The 17,262-nt window shown below is 32.4% G+C and overlaps 1 protein-coding gene across 1 annotated transcript; it reads left to right on the top strand.

Moving 5' to 3' along the window:
• Window positions 1–13,073: 13,073 nt before the first annotated feature.
• On the top strand, window positions 13,074–15,422 carry LOC105767414 (ABC transporter G family member 20). Its single transcript, XM_012586936.2, has one exon. It carries the CDS (start codon window positions 13,285–13,287, stop codon window positions 15,340–15,342), a length of 2,058 nt encoding a protein of 685 aa, XP_012442390.1. The 5' UTR covers window positions 13,074–13,284; the 3' UTR covers window positions 15,343–15,422.
• The last annotated feature ends 1,840 nt before the right edge of the window (window positions 15,423–17,262 follow it).

Raw genomic sequence — 17,262 nt, 5'->3', positions numbered from 1 at the left:
TGACTGCCAGTACAACTGTTTCATGTATCTATGCACTCTATTACTGCCTAGATGAAACGAATAGGTATTGTTATGAGCTTTACGTAAATTATCTCATTACAGGTTTGAATCTTCTAGCATATACAAACGATTATGAAAACATAAATTTTTGTTACTATCAATATTGAACTTAGAAATCTGATTGCGTCCAACATATTTTTTTTAACTGTACAAAGCTCTATTGGCACTTATCTGAACAAATAAAACTAACAATTTTTGTAACAATTTCATTAGAAGTAGGGTTATCATGAAGAAACCTTTAATAAATTGTTTGTAATACCCAATCAGTACTAGAAAACTATGCACTTTTGTACATTCCTTAGAGCTTTCCAAATCACACCTGATGATATTTTGTTTGGATAAACCTGAATACCTTTAGTTGATATTACAAGTTCCAGAAATCCTAGTTCTAGAAGTTAGAATTCAAATTTGATGAATTTTTTATACAATTGCTTTTCTCATAAGTTCTACAACACAAATCTCTCAGATGTTGATCAGATCCTATTTTTAGTCATCGAGTAAATTAGGATGTCATCAGTACAGGGCAACAGATATTTTTTATTTACAGTAACTTTTTTCAATTGTCTGAAATCAATATATAATCTCAAAGTTCCATCATTCTTTTTCATGAATAGAATTGATGCACCCCAAGGTAATCAATTGAATGAACTCTTAGTTTAATAAGTCTAGAAACTGAGCATTCAATTCTTTTAGTTATGTCTGTGCCATTTTATACGGTGTAATAGATATTGGAGAAGTTCCTAGTGTTAATTCAATAACAATTTCAACTTTTCCTTCAAGCAGCAACCTAGACAACTCTTTTGAGACTACATTAAGAAATCTATTAACCATCAAAACTTGTTTTATCTTTAATCCCTATATTCTTCTATCTAAAATGCAAGCTAGATATGTTTCACTACCTTCTCTAAACAATTTTCGAGTAGATAATGCTAATATGATATTGGTGGAACAATTAGATTTGTCAACACAAACATTAATTAGTTCACCCTTTTGACATCGTATTACAATTCCCTTCTATTTTTAATTTACTATCGTATCATACAAAGTCAAACCAATTCTTACCAAGATTAATATCAAATTCATCAAATGGAAATCACATCAGATCAATATGAAACTCAAGGTCTCAAATTTTTAGTTGACAATCCCTACACATTTTATTAGTGATGACATACTGACCTAACAGGTTCATTACTCTAACATCATATTCAGTCAACTCTACTAGCATATTTCTTTTGATTATAATGTAATTCAAAAGTATGAATACACTAATTCAGAATGAATCAAAACATGTACAATAATATTCAAAAGAGAAGATATACCAACCATGTCATTAAGAGCAGGAGTCTCTTCACGAGCTTGAATAGTATAGGCCCTAACAAGTGCCCGAGCTTCAAATATGACAGTTGATTTTTATTCTCAACTTAACTGGCTCTCGTATTACCATTATTTTTCGGTTGTTTACCTCTTTGCGGAGAGACTATAGACTTCACACTCTGTTCTCTGCTTCAATCCACTCGGTTCGGACAGTCTCATTTCCAATGTTCTTTGGAACCACACAAGATACAAGCCCCATTTTTTAATCGGCATTTACCTTTATGAGTTTTTCCATAGTGAGTACAAATTGGTTTATCCACAGTATGAATACTATCAACACTAGCTGCTGGTGAAGTCTGAGATCTCAGATTACTCAATTTTGGTCTACCTCTCTTTGAAATCCCTCATAGAGACTTGAAACGGTTGTGTGCATCCCTTAACTTTTTCAATGAAGAAGCTAAAAATGATCTAGTCATGCTTCGTTTCCTGGAATCTCATAGCTTCAATTCAACTTGTTTCTTTTCATTACATATATCTTTCATCTTCTATGCTCTTTCAGATAAAACCACAAACTCTTTCAATTCTAAGGCCCCTACTAACATTCAGATATTTTCATTTAATCCCCCTTCAAAGATACACATTCCAGTTTTTGTTGGTACAATCTCTCAAGCATACATACAAAGTCAGAAAAATTCCCGTTGGTACTTTACCACTGACACTGACTTGCTTCCCTATTTCAATTCCAGAAATTCTCTCTTTTTCTTTTCTATGTGCAATTTGTTGATGTATTTCTTTTTGAACTCTGATTGAAAGAAATCTCAATTTACTCGGTCTTCACGGGAATATACCATTTCATCAAAAACACGTTGAGTATTTTCCAAAAAGCATTTAACTCTAGTCGAATCATATTCTATTTTACCTCAAAATTCCTTAGGCCCACACTTTCTGTAACAGCCTAAAATTGGGCCCAGTCGGAACAGTGGTTTTGGGACCACAAATGTAATATTTTGAAAATTTCTACAGTAAGATATTATCCTTGGTATAGTAAAATAAGGAAATAAAGTGATAAAAAGGATAATATTGAGTTATGTCAACATTAGGAAGTATATTATGACATATTAATTCAAGAAAGGATTAAATCGCAAAAGTGAGAAAAGTTTTGTGGGTCAAGAGTAAATATTCAAAATTTGAGGGGTTAAAGTGTAAATACAAAAAAAGTTGAAGGACCAAAGGTGTAAATATTTTAAGGGTGGAATGATCTAGAAACTAAGAAAAATGGATGGATTAGGACCAAATTGAAAAAGGTGAAGAATTTTGAGGGACTAAATCGTAATTTTACTAAATTAAGTGATGAATCAAGGATGGAATTTTAAAAGATCATAAAGGGCAAAATGGTCATTTAGAAGAGGGAGAAATCTAGAAGATAATGATGATGTTGGAGATATTTTAGATTAAATAAATAAATAAATATTAGTTTATTAATATTTTAATTTGATTTTTAAATGATATTTTATTATTTTATTGTTTAGTATATATATGTGGAAAGAAAGATGAAAAAAAAAACTAACCCATCATCTTCCATGCATCCAACGTGAGGAGAATAGAGAAAGAAAGAAAATTTTGCTTTCTTTACAATTTGGTCCCTCCTTCAAAAAGATTACCATTTTCACCTAAAAATCAAAAGAATTTCCATATCCATCAAGAGAGAAAGATAACAAGGAGACTATAGGGAGCTAGAATATCAAGTTAGATTCAAGAAATAGAGGCTGGAGGAGAGAGAAAATCAAGTTAAAGATTTAAATCAATTGAGCAAGGTAAGAGCATCAAGATTTCAATATACTTTTGAGTTTGATATTATTTAAAAAGTATGAAATTGATGTTAATGTAGGGTTTTATTATATAAGGTTTTATGTTCTTGATATGTTAGTGAAGTGAAAATAAGAGAAAGTGATGAGAAATAGTGTAGAGAAGGAAAATAAGAGTGTTATAAACTTAGTAATCAATATTTTGCACTAAAACAGTTTTGGACAATAGCAGTAGGTTAACTTTGAAAAATCACCATAAATTGTGAAAATCTAATTAGAGGATGAATAAAAGATGAAATTAAATATTATTGAGTCTAGTTTCTTATAGAAGAAACGGTGTAAGCAATATAATTGTAAATCATGAGATATAATAAATTTTGTGAGACAAGGTCAGAATGATTTTGGGTTCCCTATACTGATTTTGGAAAATCATCAAAATTGGAGAAAAATAATTAGAGGCTTAAATTTATATTTTAAATCCTTAATGAGTATATTTTCAATAGAAACAAATGGAAACATCATTATAATTCTGTACGAGGAGATAATTAATTTTAGTGAAGAAGGGTCGGAACTGTTAGACAAGAGAATAGGGATGACTTTAAAGAATAAACTGTACTTATTGGCTAAGAAAAAATTCTGAAAATTTTATAGTAAGAACAGATGTGAGTCTAGTTTCAAATAAAATTTACGGATCTTAATTTTGAGTTCTGTATCTCAATATATAAATAATTTAGTGACTATAACTTAAGTGGACAGCTTTGAATGAATTTATATAAATAAATGTGAAATTATAGATAATGTTACATATAAGCATGTTATATATATTAAGGATGTGGAATGGAGAGGAGGAGGAGGAGGAAAATATATGATTATTCAACTAGCATGAGTTTTCATTAAAATGAAAAATTTACATGTTTTAGGTTCGTGGACCTGAATTGAACAAATGTGAAACTTTAAGGGTAAATTTGTAAAATGTCAAAAAGTGACCAAATTGCATGAAATGAATTGTTTTATTATTTAAATTAGTAAATTGAATGAAATATTAATTTAGATCAAGATTGGGTGGAAATTGAGAAAATAGAAAATTACCAAAATGTCCCTAAATTTTGGTATTTACGTAATTTAGCCTCGGTAAGTTCGTATGAACTATATTCGTATAATTTTAATTAAAGTGAATGTTATTTGGTGATGAATATTATATAGATATGTGTTTTATTATTGGAATTGAATTATTATTGGTAATATGTACAATTATTAGATGCAGTGAAATGATTATCGGAAGCTCGATTGTGGTTGGCAGGAAATGTTGTATTATTTATATTGTGAAGAATTATAAAAGCATGTTAAAAATTTAAAAGTTTTAATAATTAATAGAATTTTATAGCTCGGTTCAATACGTTTACAAGTGTACGTGTTCTAGTAATGCCTCGTACCCTATTCCGATGTCGAATATGGGTAAGGGGTGTTACACTTTCGAATCTTATCAATTGGAGGTCTGTGAATATTTACCGAAACTTGAGGACAAGAGAGTGCCATAGAAGGCACGATTAGGAGTGGAGGTTGTGAACTCGAGGAAGTAGCTCCCATAAACCATTTAAATCATCAATTCATCATTTAAAAGAAAGCATAACATTTCATTTCTGACCCTTGCAGAACGGGAGAATAATGACTAGCTTCCTGATTGGAAGTGAGTAGGTTACTATCAATCTCATCAGGTACTGGTACGACACGATTTGATTCGGTCGACATAGTTTGTCTATAAGAAAACTGAGTCATATCATATCAGAAGGCATCACACTATTACATGTTATTATGGCATGTACTTCTAGACTCAACACACACAACGTTAAATTCTAGAATCGACTAAATTGTAGCTTTGATATCACTAAATGTAACACCCCTCGCCCAATCCGATCATCATGTTTGATGTACAGAAAGTTATGGTTGAAAATAGAATAGTTACAAACATTTAACAAACTAATCAAGTAATACATCGATAACTTCTATCATATTAATCTTTTAGTGCAAATTAAAACTTTTCTCGAGCCTTATACGAGCTTACGTGATCTCTAATATTGACTCAAGATTGAACAAGGACAAAATTGCAAAGTTTCAAAAATTCAGGGCCCACATCACGACGTCACTTCCTCCATGTCGTGACGTCGCCAAAATAGTATGTCACAACCCAACGTTGGACCACTCAATGTCGCGACGTCACAAACTATAGGTTGACTTTCTAATATGGGGAAGTTGTCATCGGGACAAAGAATATATTTTGGTGCAAAATAGACCATTTAACACTTACTTTATACCATCTTTCAAAAATAACCAAAGAGGTGCATTAAACACAACCTATACCTTCTCCAAACTTATCAAATTCATACCAAAGCACACCATTTGAACATCGTTCCAAACATCTAAACTAATATGCCAAAATTGACACAAATTCACATAAAATCTACATATATCATTACAAGCTATTCAACATTCATCTCCTCAAATAAATTCATATTCAATTATGCAACATTAGATACCATTCACACATAACACATCATGTTACTAAATACAAGTACATGTGCCATTTTCCATTCACATCACAAGTTCATTATCAACTAAAGTTCGAAACCAAAATTATCATGTTAAGGTAACATAACAACTCCTAAATACATGCAACATATAATCGAGCTTGTATTAATCAAAAGACTACTGATTCAAGAGACAAATAGTGTGAGCTTCAAAATGATCCGATCGAGATGCTCTGCAAGCCAAAATCTATATGGGAAGGAAAAGTAATGGGGTAAGCAATACGGATGCTTAGTAAGTTTAAATGAAATTACGTAACTTACCTTGACATTAAAATACGTTAAGCTATTAAAACAAATTGGTGTTTAACATGGCATCCTTTGACATCCTTATACTTTCATATACATTTCAACAAAACAACCAATAGGTTAGTTTTCTTACACATCAAACACTTATAATACGAATCATGAAACACCCCATACTCAGCCCGGTCTTCGGACCAAAGTAACAAGACGCTACATCAAACATCAAAGCTTTACACATATACCAAGACTGTCTTTGATGTTACGACATACCCCTGGAGCTGAACCAAGAATCCAGCATACTGCCTTCGATGTTGCGACACTGACTAAATCACGCAGGTATCAATACATATGCCCTGATTATCAATACCTTTGCATAATTCGACAAAAATAACACAAAAAAGGACTATTTATCATAACCATACATATACCAACTAATCATGCATTTATAGGCTCAAAATTTAGCATTAAAATCATCTAAAATTACAAATCAAAGCATCACCGATAGTTTAAGCGAAGCAATACCAATAAACTAATGTCAAACGTCTATAAATTTTGTGAATAAAAAATCCAAGTAATCATCCCAAAACATCAGGGAAACATTCAAGCAACAAGTCTACCATATTGCCTTATTCTCATAGTTCAAAATAATACCTATAATTCACCTACTTAAAGGCTAAACTACTTAGATTAGTCCCTTGGAAAACATTCCACACCGCTCACACCGCAACGCTTAATAGACTACAAAGGTTTAAAAAGAAGTGGATGAGCTTAAACAAGCTCAGTGAATAATCAGAATAACCATTACGCAAAAATGTCATTATGCATTAACGAAGCATTCATATAGCCCAATTACAACATTTCCAACTTTAGCGTCATATTACTTAATTATGCATTATTCAATGGCTTATTTACATAGAAGTCACATACTCATTAAGCTTATATCACATCACACACATACTCACATTTAATGATAATTTGACACTTGAGCTATGAGACATAAAAGTGGGCTCTACCACCACACATCAGATACACGGATCTCCAACACACCAAATGACTCGTAAAGTCGAACATATCTCAAAAGTGAAGCATATAGCTAACACTCTTCAACACTAACATATCCCAGTGAATGGAGCTTAGCTCACATTCCTTATATTTCCAAAACTTTCTCGGGCCTTAATGCCCCAAAAACACAACTCATATAGGTGAGTACTCACAATCTTATGGCATGCCAACTATATCCAATGGTCTCAAAGATCACAAGGCAAAAATATTTGTTATTAAACACACATATTACTTACCGTTTTCTGTACTTTTTTACTGTATATTCACATTATAAGCACAACATAATTACTATCATTTGGCACGTATAACATGCCCACAATAAACTCTTTCACAATAGCCATCATAAGCTTATTTCACATATTAGAATATCATATCTTAATCTACAAATTCACAACACACAATCACATATTAAATCAAGAGTATGAGAAAGCTTACACTCAGAATTTAGAGTACGAGTTTAGGCTACTTCTAAATTCCCAATTAACACAATGAATCATGTTTCCAAGCACCGATTCCATACATTCACCGTTCACGCTTTTACATAGACGCCGAAAGCTCAAACTAGCTTTTTCTTGCCTTTTCTCTTTACTCGTAGAAGGTCCTAACAATTTCGAAGCTTCAACCAAATAATTCACACAACAGCACAATCAACATTTAGCCAATGACTCACCAAAATCATTTAAAAACATAGGCCTAAGCTAAATTCTCTTGAAATTGAAACTTTTGACATAGCAAACTTGAAATTCAAATATCTGAATCTTTTCTCATTCCCATTACTTATAATCGATTCCAATAATAAAATTATATATATAATAATAACTACCAACCTTCAAACTACTCAAAACTATGACAATTCATGGATCTAAATTTTCAACATACAATGGCATTTTCACAAACACTCAATAAAACGTTGGAGTTTTTTAACGAAACTTTAAGGAATGTTTAGAAACCTTCTAATCATGTCAAAACTAATTTTCAAAATCACATTTGAAACCAACATTTTAACGAAACATTTGAAACCACGTTTTTACTCAAAATCCCAAAATCCACCATTAACGACCCAATTTTCGGCTTTTATTCAAAACATACGATTTAATAGCTAAAAACTCAGTTTCAAAAGCTTGATAACATTAAAAACTAATAAGAAAATGATTAATTATCTTTGATGGAAGAAAAATAGATGTTTAGTAGAAAATCTGAAAAAACCCACAAACTTGAAAGATGTCAAATTCAATGATATTTTGGATGTTTTTCTTGAAATTCTATGGAGATTTATGGCTTAGGTGATTATAGAAATTAAATGAATGAAGTTTGGGAATCAAAATTAAAGGAATAGGGTTTGGGAAAATAATGAGTGGCAACAACAAATAGATGGAGAAAAAGTATCGTGACAAATATATAAATGAAGGTGAAAATAGGGTATTTTTAAAACTTTGGGATATTTACCTTAATGGTACTCCTAATTCAAAATCTTTTTTTTCAAAACAGTCCTTTATTCAAAATCAAAGGTCTTTTATACCTTATTTTCAAGAATTGACTTGATTTCCAAAAAAAAAAAACTATAGTAAAAAATAATTTAGGTTACCACAATTCAAAATCTCTTAACCTATTCCGAGCCAAAATTCCCAATTTACCCTTAAAACTTCTAGGCCCAATTTTGGGGGGTGACAAATCACATGTACAAATTCAACAATTCAATGTAGAATAATACATGATATCCAATTCATACTTAATTCATTTGCATACAATTTAATTCATGTTTGATCTTTTGACCATTTCATATCCGTCTAATTTCCATTTTCATTTCATTTCATATCCAGATACACGAGACTAATTTTCTCATGTACACTGACATATTTAGGTTGTTAACACTAGCTTCAAACCAAAGTTGTTAACATTAGCTAGTTTGGTGTTGCTAACACTAACTTCAAAGAATTCGCAACATATGCAGGATCTCAAACCTTCGTATAATACTAATTTGGTTTGATGCTACTAACACTAGCTTTAGAGAAATCTGCAATAGATGTTGGATCTCAAGCCATCGTTTTAATTCCTGATCAAACACACGTTTTCCTTTATGGGATCCTAACGGCATGCCATTCATATTCTAATCGTTTACTACGTTCATACGGACACTATTACAACTCGTACCATTCCAATCTCTGTAACTGTATACACACTTTCATAATTCAATTAGCAATTCATATGCATTTTAGACCTTGTAACATCATCATGTACATATCATCCTATTAGGTAACAACTTCTCATTCATTCGATACCACGCATCTATTCATATTTATCATATATTTCATATTTTATGATTTAGTTCATTCCATGCCAAAACAATATATATAACCAACAATTTAAAACTAACGAGCAAAATAAAATAATACAAACATGTCATGAAATAAAAAATTAAGTCTAAAATGAACTTGACAAAACAACAATGACATGACGCCGATGACTAATATAAAATTTTCTTTTTCCTCGATTGTCTTTCGATTTGTTCAATTCTCGATCTATACGATCATTTATTTCAACTATCAATTCAAAAAATCTTATAACAACCTATTTTAAAAATATATCAATTCAATTTCATTTTTCGTATGTCCCTAAGTTTCTCATTTTATTCAATTTAGTCCCTAAAATCGAAATAGCTATATCTTTTGAATTTGAGCCTCAATTTTGAAACCGATATCAATTACATCCTTTTATAACCCTCTATTATTAATAATTGTATAAATATTTCATCAATTTCAAAAATTATGAACTTTATTACCTATGTTAAAAAACTAGTAAGTATACTTTACAAATTAGTCCTTTTTCACTTCTAAGCTTAAAATCTAACAATTTAACACCAATTTCATCAAGTATTTATTAATGCAAAATTTTAGAAATTATAACATTTTTGAAAAATAATATACGGGCTAGCGAAATCGAGTTCCTACGATTTCAAAAACGTAAAAATTACGATAGATGGGTTAGGAATTGCTCACCATGAAAGGACCAAAAAGATGGAACCTTAAAACAATGGCTTCTTCTTCTTCTTCTTCTTGGTTTTTCAGTGGAGAAAACCAAAATGAAAAGATGATGGCTTTTATTTTACCATTTTTAGCATATAATATTTATTTAAATTTTAATAATAATATGTAACTTTTATAGAAATCACCACCTAACCGTCCATCATATAGTTAAAATGCTCTATATACAATTTTATGCCTTGTTTAATTACTCTATATGTCCTTTAACAAATAAATATCTATAGCGATTAATTTTTATCACTTTTATGGTTTTGTTCTTGAACCTTAATTAACTATCCAATTAACAAAATTAAAGGATCAAACTCTAATTAAACCTCATTCCAATTAACAAAATTAAAGGATCAAACTCTAATTAAACCTCATACTAACCTCATAAATATGACTCAAATATAAAAAATGGGGTTCGAAAACCACTATTTTCGATACCACTGAAAAACGAGTTATTACATGTGGTGCCAACTTCCAAGTTGGCTATCACCTGTCTTTTTCTCTCTCTCTCAAATTGTTTCTTTCTTCTTGCTTCTCATTCACTTCACGTGCCTTCTCTCTCTTCAGTTTGTAGATTTATTTTGTGGGCATCATTGTCTTCATGGACTGTTATGGATAGACGTTGGTGCCTACCATCTAGAACCTTCATCGACCACCAACATTTTCCCTTAGAAAGTGGGTTGGTCGTAGATACTTGAATGGTGGCTCTTCGTTAACACCTTGATTTTTTTTTGTTTTAAGAATATTTCAGAATAATAAAGATTTCATAAGTCAGTTTGGATCTGTGTTATCTTTAAGTTTTATGTGTTTTGTATTGTTTCCCATTATTTAATAAATCTTCCCCTTTTCTTATCAAAATGGTGGAAGTTTTTTTGTCTTATCTTGTACAAGTTTTAGTCTTTCTTTTGCAAGTGTTTCTAGGGATGGATTTGTTACCATCTCTCCAATTTCGTGGATGCTCGATCACTTTAATGATTTTACCCACCACTTTGGACCCTCTCGGTTGGTTCTCTTAATGTGATAAGTGTTTGCAACCACTCTAGATATGACATGCTTGCGTTGTGACAAAAAAAGTGGTTATTAACGTGCTATAATGTTCTATTCTCTCTAGGTGTTAGCTCGGAAGGATCAACTCGTGAACGTCGATAGAGAAATTGAATTGGCCTTTGAGATGTTATGATGGAAGCAATAAAAATTGTGCAACAAATAACATAAGGATTTATAGTGGTTCGGCCCCAATTGCCTACTACACTACCTTAGCTTACCACAACTAAAAATTTCTCCAAATTCACTAATTTGGTAACCTTTGAACAAGGTTTAACCTTACAATTCTCTTAAGATTTATACCCCAAAATCATAAGATTGCACTCCCTTAAGGTTTCTACCCAAACTTTAAGAATTAACCCACTCTCAAAGAGAACAAATAAGCAAACTAAGAAGTAATCCTTACAAGATTAGAATGTTTTCTAATTAAGCACTAATACAAAGAAGAACACTTGAGATACATGAATACAAAGAAAGCTCACAAGTGTTTACAAGAAACTGTATGAAAGAATTTAGCTTTTAGGTTGTTTTTATTGATTTTTAAGCTTTGCACATATTTCTTGTTGTTATAGGATCTTTGGAAGATGGTATTTATATCCTCTAATTAATTTCCAACTGTTGTGGTTGTTGAGAAAGTGAATATAGTCATTGGGATGAAAATGCCAGTTCATTTAATTCACCTACAACAAAATGTATTAATACTTTTTCCATGAGTATTGATACTATTAGCATTTAATGCTTGATTCAGTGATCATTGAAATAAGTTTACAATGATACCAAAGACAAATTATCGAAACCTGGTAAAAGTTATCAATTCTTTTTGTAAAGGTATCAATACTTTTTGTGTAATTTGAAAATAAAATGTAAATTTGGTATCAATTTTAGAATGGGTATCGATATCTTCAAAACTATCGATACTTGGACGAAAAGTTTCGATACTTTTTGTCTTGGAGCAATACTAACTTGTTTGAAAATAGTTAAAAACATTGAAAATGTTTGATTTAATTGAAATCATTTCAACTTGATTTTATCAATTTGTTCAACTTAACTTTGATTCAAAAACGCGTTAATTTGTTATATCAAAACATATTATCAAATAAGGCTTAGTTTAAAGTAAAGCTGAAGCCTTTGTAGTGTTTACAAATCTTGTCCTTTACCACCGACAACGAGTGTTTATTATTTTTGTCTTTTCCATGGATTGTATGATCCCATATTCATTCATGGAATGAATGAATTATTTTCCTTTAAAAAAATATATTTAATATTTTAACGAGTTCTAACCTTAATGATTAAACAAATTTATTAGCAAAACTAAATGCTCGTGTAAAAAATAAAATATCTCTCCAATTTTTTCATTTTCAATATTGAGTAACTTAGCCCTTTAAAAAAATTAAAACAATTTAATCTCTGTCAATTTCAAAAGTGAGCAACTAAGGACTGCTAATGATAATAATTAATTATTTTTTGTCAATTGTACATAATTTTGATTGGTATAATAACAAATTAAGCTCTCAATGTTTATATATTTCATTAATTTGGTTTCGATTCTAAAAATATTTATAAATTAACTTGGCCAACTTGCTCAAATTTGGAAGGATACAAGATTTATTTTACTTAAAACGTTAAGGTTAAAATATACTATAAGTCTTTGTACATTTCAAAATTAGAATTTAGTCCTGTACTTTTATTTCATGAAATTTAGTCTATCTACTTTTCAGCTTTTCTAAACTAAGGTCCAACTGTTAAAACTACTATTTTTTTTTGTTAAATTCAAGTTAATTACAAAAAAAAATTAGCAGTTTTAACAGTTGAATCTGAATTTTGAAATCTACAAAAGTAAGAGGACTAAATTCCGTGAAATAAAAGTACATGGGCTAAATTCATATTTTTCGATAAGTAAGGGACTTGTGGCACATTTTAACCAAAAATAATAATTATCCCAACTATCCCAATAAATATAATAAAAGACCAGGAGAGAAGTTGCTTGGAAACTTCTCAGTCATGTATAATTTTGTGTCCGAGATTTGGACGTGGATCCACGATAGGTAAATTACATAAACGTAAAACAGAAAACTAGATTAAACTCTTCTTCTTTTCTTTGTAAGCGGCACGTTAATGTTCAACTCGGATCCTTAACCAAAAATGGAGATCGAGGAATTACCTTGTGAAGAACATCATCAGATCTTAGACATTCACATTGCCGGTAGTTCATACCCCCCTTTTGTTCTTTCCTTCAAAAACTTAACTTACGATGTCAAAGTTAGCACCAAATCTGGGTTTCCCTTTCGTTGGAAGAAACCAAGTGTTTCTTCAGGAAATACAACCAAGAGCTTGCTCAGAGGGATCTCAGGTGAAGCGAAAGAAGGCGAAACAATGGCGATTTTAGGTGCAAGCGGGTCGGGTAAATCGACCCTGATTGATGCGCTTGCAAACCGGATTTCAAAGCAAAGCCTCAAAGGCTCCATCACTTTGAATGGGGAGGTCTTGGATTCCGACGTGTTGAAGGTGATTTCAGCTTATGTTATGCAAGATGATCTTTTGTTTCCGATGTTGACAGTGGAAGAGACGCTCATGTTTTCGGCCGAGTTCCGGCTTCCTAGGTCGGTTTCCAAGTCGAAGAAGAAAGCTAGGGTTCAAGGTTTGATCGATCAACTAGGGTTGAGAAATGCAGCAAAGACTGTGATTGGCGATGAAGGTCATAGAGGTGTTTCGGGAGGTGAACGAAGGCGAGTTTCCATCGGTATCGATATAATTCATGATCCAATACTATTGTTTCTCGACGAACCGACTTCTGGTCTCGACTCAACTAGTGCGCTCATGGTTGTTAAGGTCCTTCAACGAATTGCAGAGGGTGGAAGCATTGTAATAATGTCAATCCATCAACCAAGTTCGAGGATTTTAGGACTCATTGATCGCTTGATAATCTTGTCACAAGGAAGAACATTATATAGCGGTTCTCCATCGAATCTCCCACAGTTCTTCAGTGATTTCGGGCACCCAATTCCAAACAACGAAAACCCATCCGAGTTCGCTCTTGATTTGATCCGTGAACTCGAAGGAACATCATCAGGAACCCAGATTTTATTCGAATTCAACAAGACATGGAAAGCTTCATCAATGGATGATAATGGCGGCGATGATACTATTTCCAACAGACGATGTACTCTTCCACTTAAAGACGCCATAGCAAAAAGCATTTCTCGTGGAAAGCTCGTCTCTGGGGGCAATGGTGCCAATCATTCATCATCAGTTCCATCTTTTGCCAATCCATTTTACATCGAACTGATGGTACTGTCAAAACGATTGTTAACAAACTCGAGACGGATGCCGGCGAAGTTCGCAGTCAGATTAGGGACGATAACTGTCACCGGAATCGTCCTCGCCACCATGTTTTGGCAGCTGGATGACTCCCCCGCCGGTGTCCAAGAGCGATTAGGTTGTATATCCATTTCCATCGCCACAATCTTCTTCAACTGTATTACCGAAGTTCCCACTTTCATTCAAGAACGATACATTTTTATGCGAGAAACCGCATACAATGCTTATCGACGTTCTTCGTATGTTCTCGCTCGTTCTTTAACCCACATTCCATTACTATTCAACCTTTCCGTCACCTTGTCGTTGATAACCTTTTGGACCGTCGGCCTCGCCGGCGGCGTCCCCGGTTTTTTATTCTTCTTCGTGACAATTCTCGCCTCGTTTTGGGCCGGAAGTTCTTTCGCGGCGTTTATTTCAGGAGTAATCCCCGACGTCTTCCTTGCCTTCGTTAGCGGCATCGCTATTGTCTCCTACTACCTCTTCCTTTGTGGCTTCCTTGTGGCTCGAGATCGGTTACCTAAATACTGGCTATGGTTTCATTATATCTCATTGGTTAAATACCCATATGAAGCTATCTTGCAGAATGAGTTCCTTGATCCAACGAAATGCTTTGTTTTGGGCGTTCAACTGTTCGATCAGTCGGCACTTGCAACACTGCCGGCGCCGGTGAAGAGTGAGCTATTGGAGAGCTTGGGGCGTGTCGTGGGGAGGAATATAACGAGGTCAACGTGTTTAACAACGGGGAAAGATATTCTAAAGCAACAAGGGATCGTGGAGTTAAGTAAATGGAAGTGTGTGTGGGTTACAGTTGCATGGGGCTTTTTCTTTAGGATTTTATTCTATTTAACGTTGTTGTTTGGGAGTAAGAACAAGAGGAAGTAAAGAGGCTATGTTACAATCTGGTACTCATTGCAGGCAATAATATTTGATGAAATTCGAAGCATAAAAGTCTACTTTATTGAGTATAGGAATTTATAATTAATTATTATTTAATTATAAATTAAATTATTAATATATATTTATAATTCTTCAACTATTTTTATATTTAATAATAAAATATTTTATTATTCATCGATAACATATTAATTTTTTGTGTGTGTGTTTTCCTTTATTTTCCCCTAAAAAGGAAGCACACATTTTAGAAATCACCCTTCGCTTCGAGCTTTGACTTCAATTTCGTCTAATAGGAAGCTTGAGGTTTAATTTCTATAAAAATTGATATAACTATTATTTTAATATCTCATCTGTGATGAACTTTTCAATATATTCCTTTTATTTTAGTTCAACATTTTATTTTATTTTATTTTATATAAAGGTATTCTTTAGTAGGTGATGAGGTGAAGTTTTCAAATATTTACAGTAAGAACGAGAGGAAGTAAGAATTTCATGTCAGAATGCATCGACTGTGTGATTTTCTCTATGCTTTTCTTTTATTTTAATTTATTTCACCTTTAACTTTATAAAAAAAGTCAGTGTTAATTTTTTTATTTCAGTTTTAGTTATTTTAATTTATAAATTTATCTAAAAATATATAAAAATTAACTTCGCTTACTTTGCTAACGTAACATTCTTGTGGTAGTCCATGTGTATACCACAATTTCAATTAATTATTTAAAAAAATTAAAAATATTAAAACATATATATTTTTATAATTTTTACTTTTTGAATAATTTTAATATTTTTAATTTTTAAAAATAAATTTTATCAATTTTTAAATTTTAAAAATAAATTAATTGTTGCTGTGGCACTCACATGTTTTATCAATTCTATCCATTTTGGGGTAATTTGACAAATAATGCAAGTTTAAGAACTAAAAGATGTAAAAAAAATGGAGGGCAAAAATAAATTTTCTTTTATGTAAAATCTAAAAATAAAAAAATAAACATGATGAGATTTGGCTATTTTAACAAAAAAAAACCGATTTTTTTTCTAAATTTACCGAAATGGGCCAACTTTTTAATTATTTACCGGAATGGGCCATTTTTCGCGAAATCGCAGCCACGTAAGCGCGATGTCAGGGTACGTGTCAGGACATCGCGGCCACGTCAACGCGACCTGCTGACGTGGAAGGAAATCGCGTCCTTGAGGAAGCAATTTCCTTCCACGTCAGCAGGTCGCGCTGACATGGCCGCGATGTCCTGACACGTAGCGCGATCCCGGGGACGCGGTTTTGACCTGATTTTACGTTTGGGTTTTTTGGCTTTTTAGGGGTTAGGGGTCCCGGAATTTTTTTTTAAGTTGACGTTTCTGGTCAAATAGTGGGAAATCGCCTCCAGCAGGATGCTATTTGAGAAGAAATTGTGAAATCGTGCCCTCATGGACGCGATTTCGCTACAGTTGGTCATGTAGGAAATAATTATTTTTTGACGTTTTCTGAGCAAATAGTATAAAATCGCTGATACCAGGATGCTATATGAGAAGAAATTGTGAAATCGCGCCCTCGTGGACGCGATTTCGCTATAATTGGTCATGTAGGAAATAATTATTTTTTGCTTCGAGCAAATAGTGTCAAATCGCTCGTGGACGCGATTTTGCTACTGAACAAGTTTTAATGAGGCTATAAATTAGGCGAAAATGTTCTTAGAATGCATAACTCACAGCAGAAACATTTTAGAGAGGCTAAGAAAGTTAGAGTTTCAAAATGAGTGAGCGACATCATTGTTATTTACTACGATGGTGAGGTTTGCCACACCAAGAATGGTGTTGTTTTTTGTCGGAGAATACGGTGCATTGTCATTTAGCCAAAACATAGATTTGATGAACTCCGTAAAAGAATTAGGCGTAAAATCTTGAACGACGCCA

Source organism: Gossypium raimondii, chromosome 13, assembly GCF_025698545.1.
Source record: "Gossypium raimondii isolate GPD5lz chromosome 13, ASM2569854v1, whole genome shotgun sequence".
Taxonomy (NCBI): domain Eukaryota; kingdom Viridiplantae; phylum Streptophyta; class Magnoliopsida; order Malvales; family Malvaceae; genus Gossypium; species Gossypium raimondii.
This window is presented reverse-complemented; position numbering and strand designations above follow the sequence as displayed.

Bases quoted from the DNA above. Each gene is read 5' to 3' on its own strand.
- LOC105767414 (XM_012586936.2), top strand. From the start codon at position 13,285: ATGGAGATCGAGGAATTACCTTGTGAAGAACATCATCAGATCTTAGAC.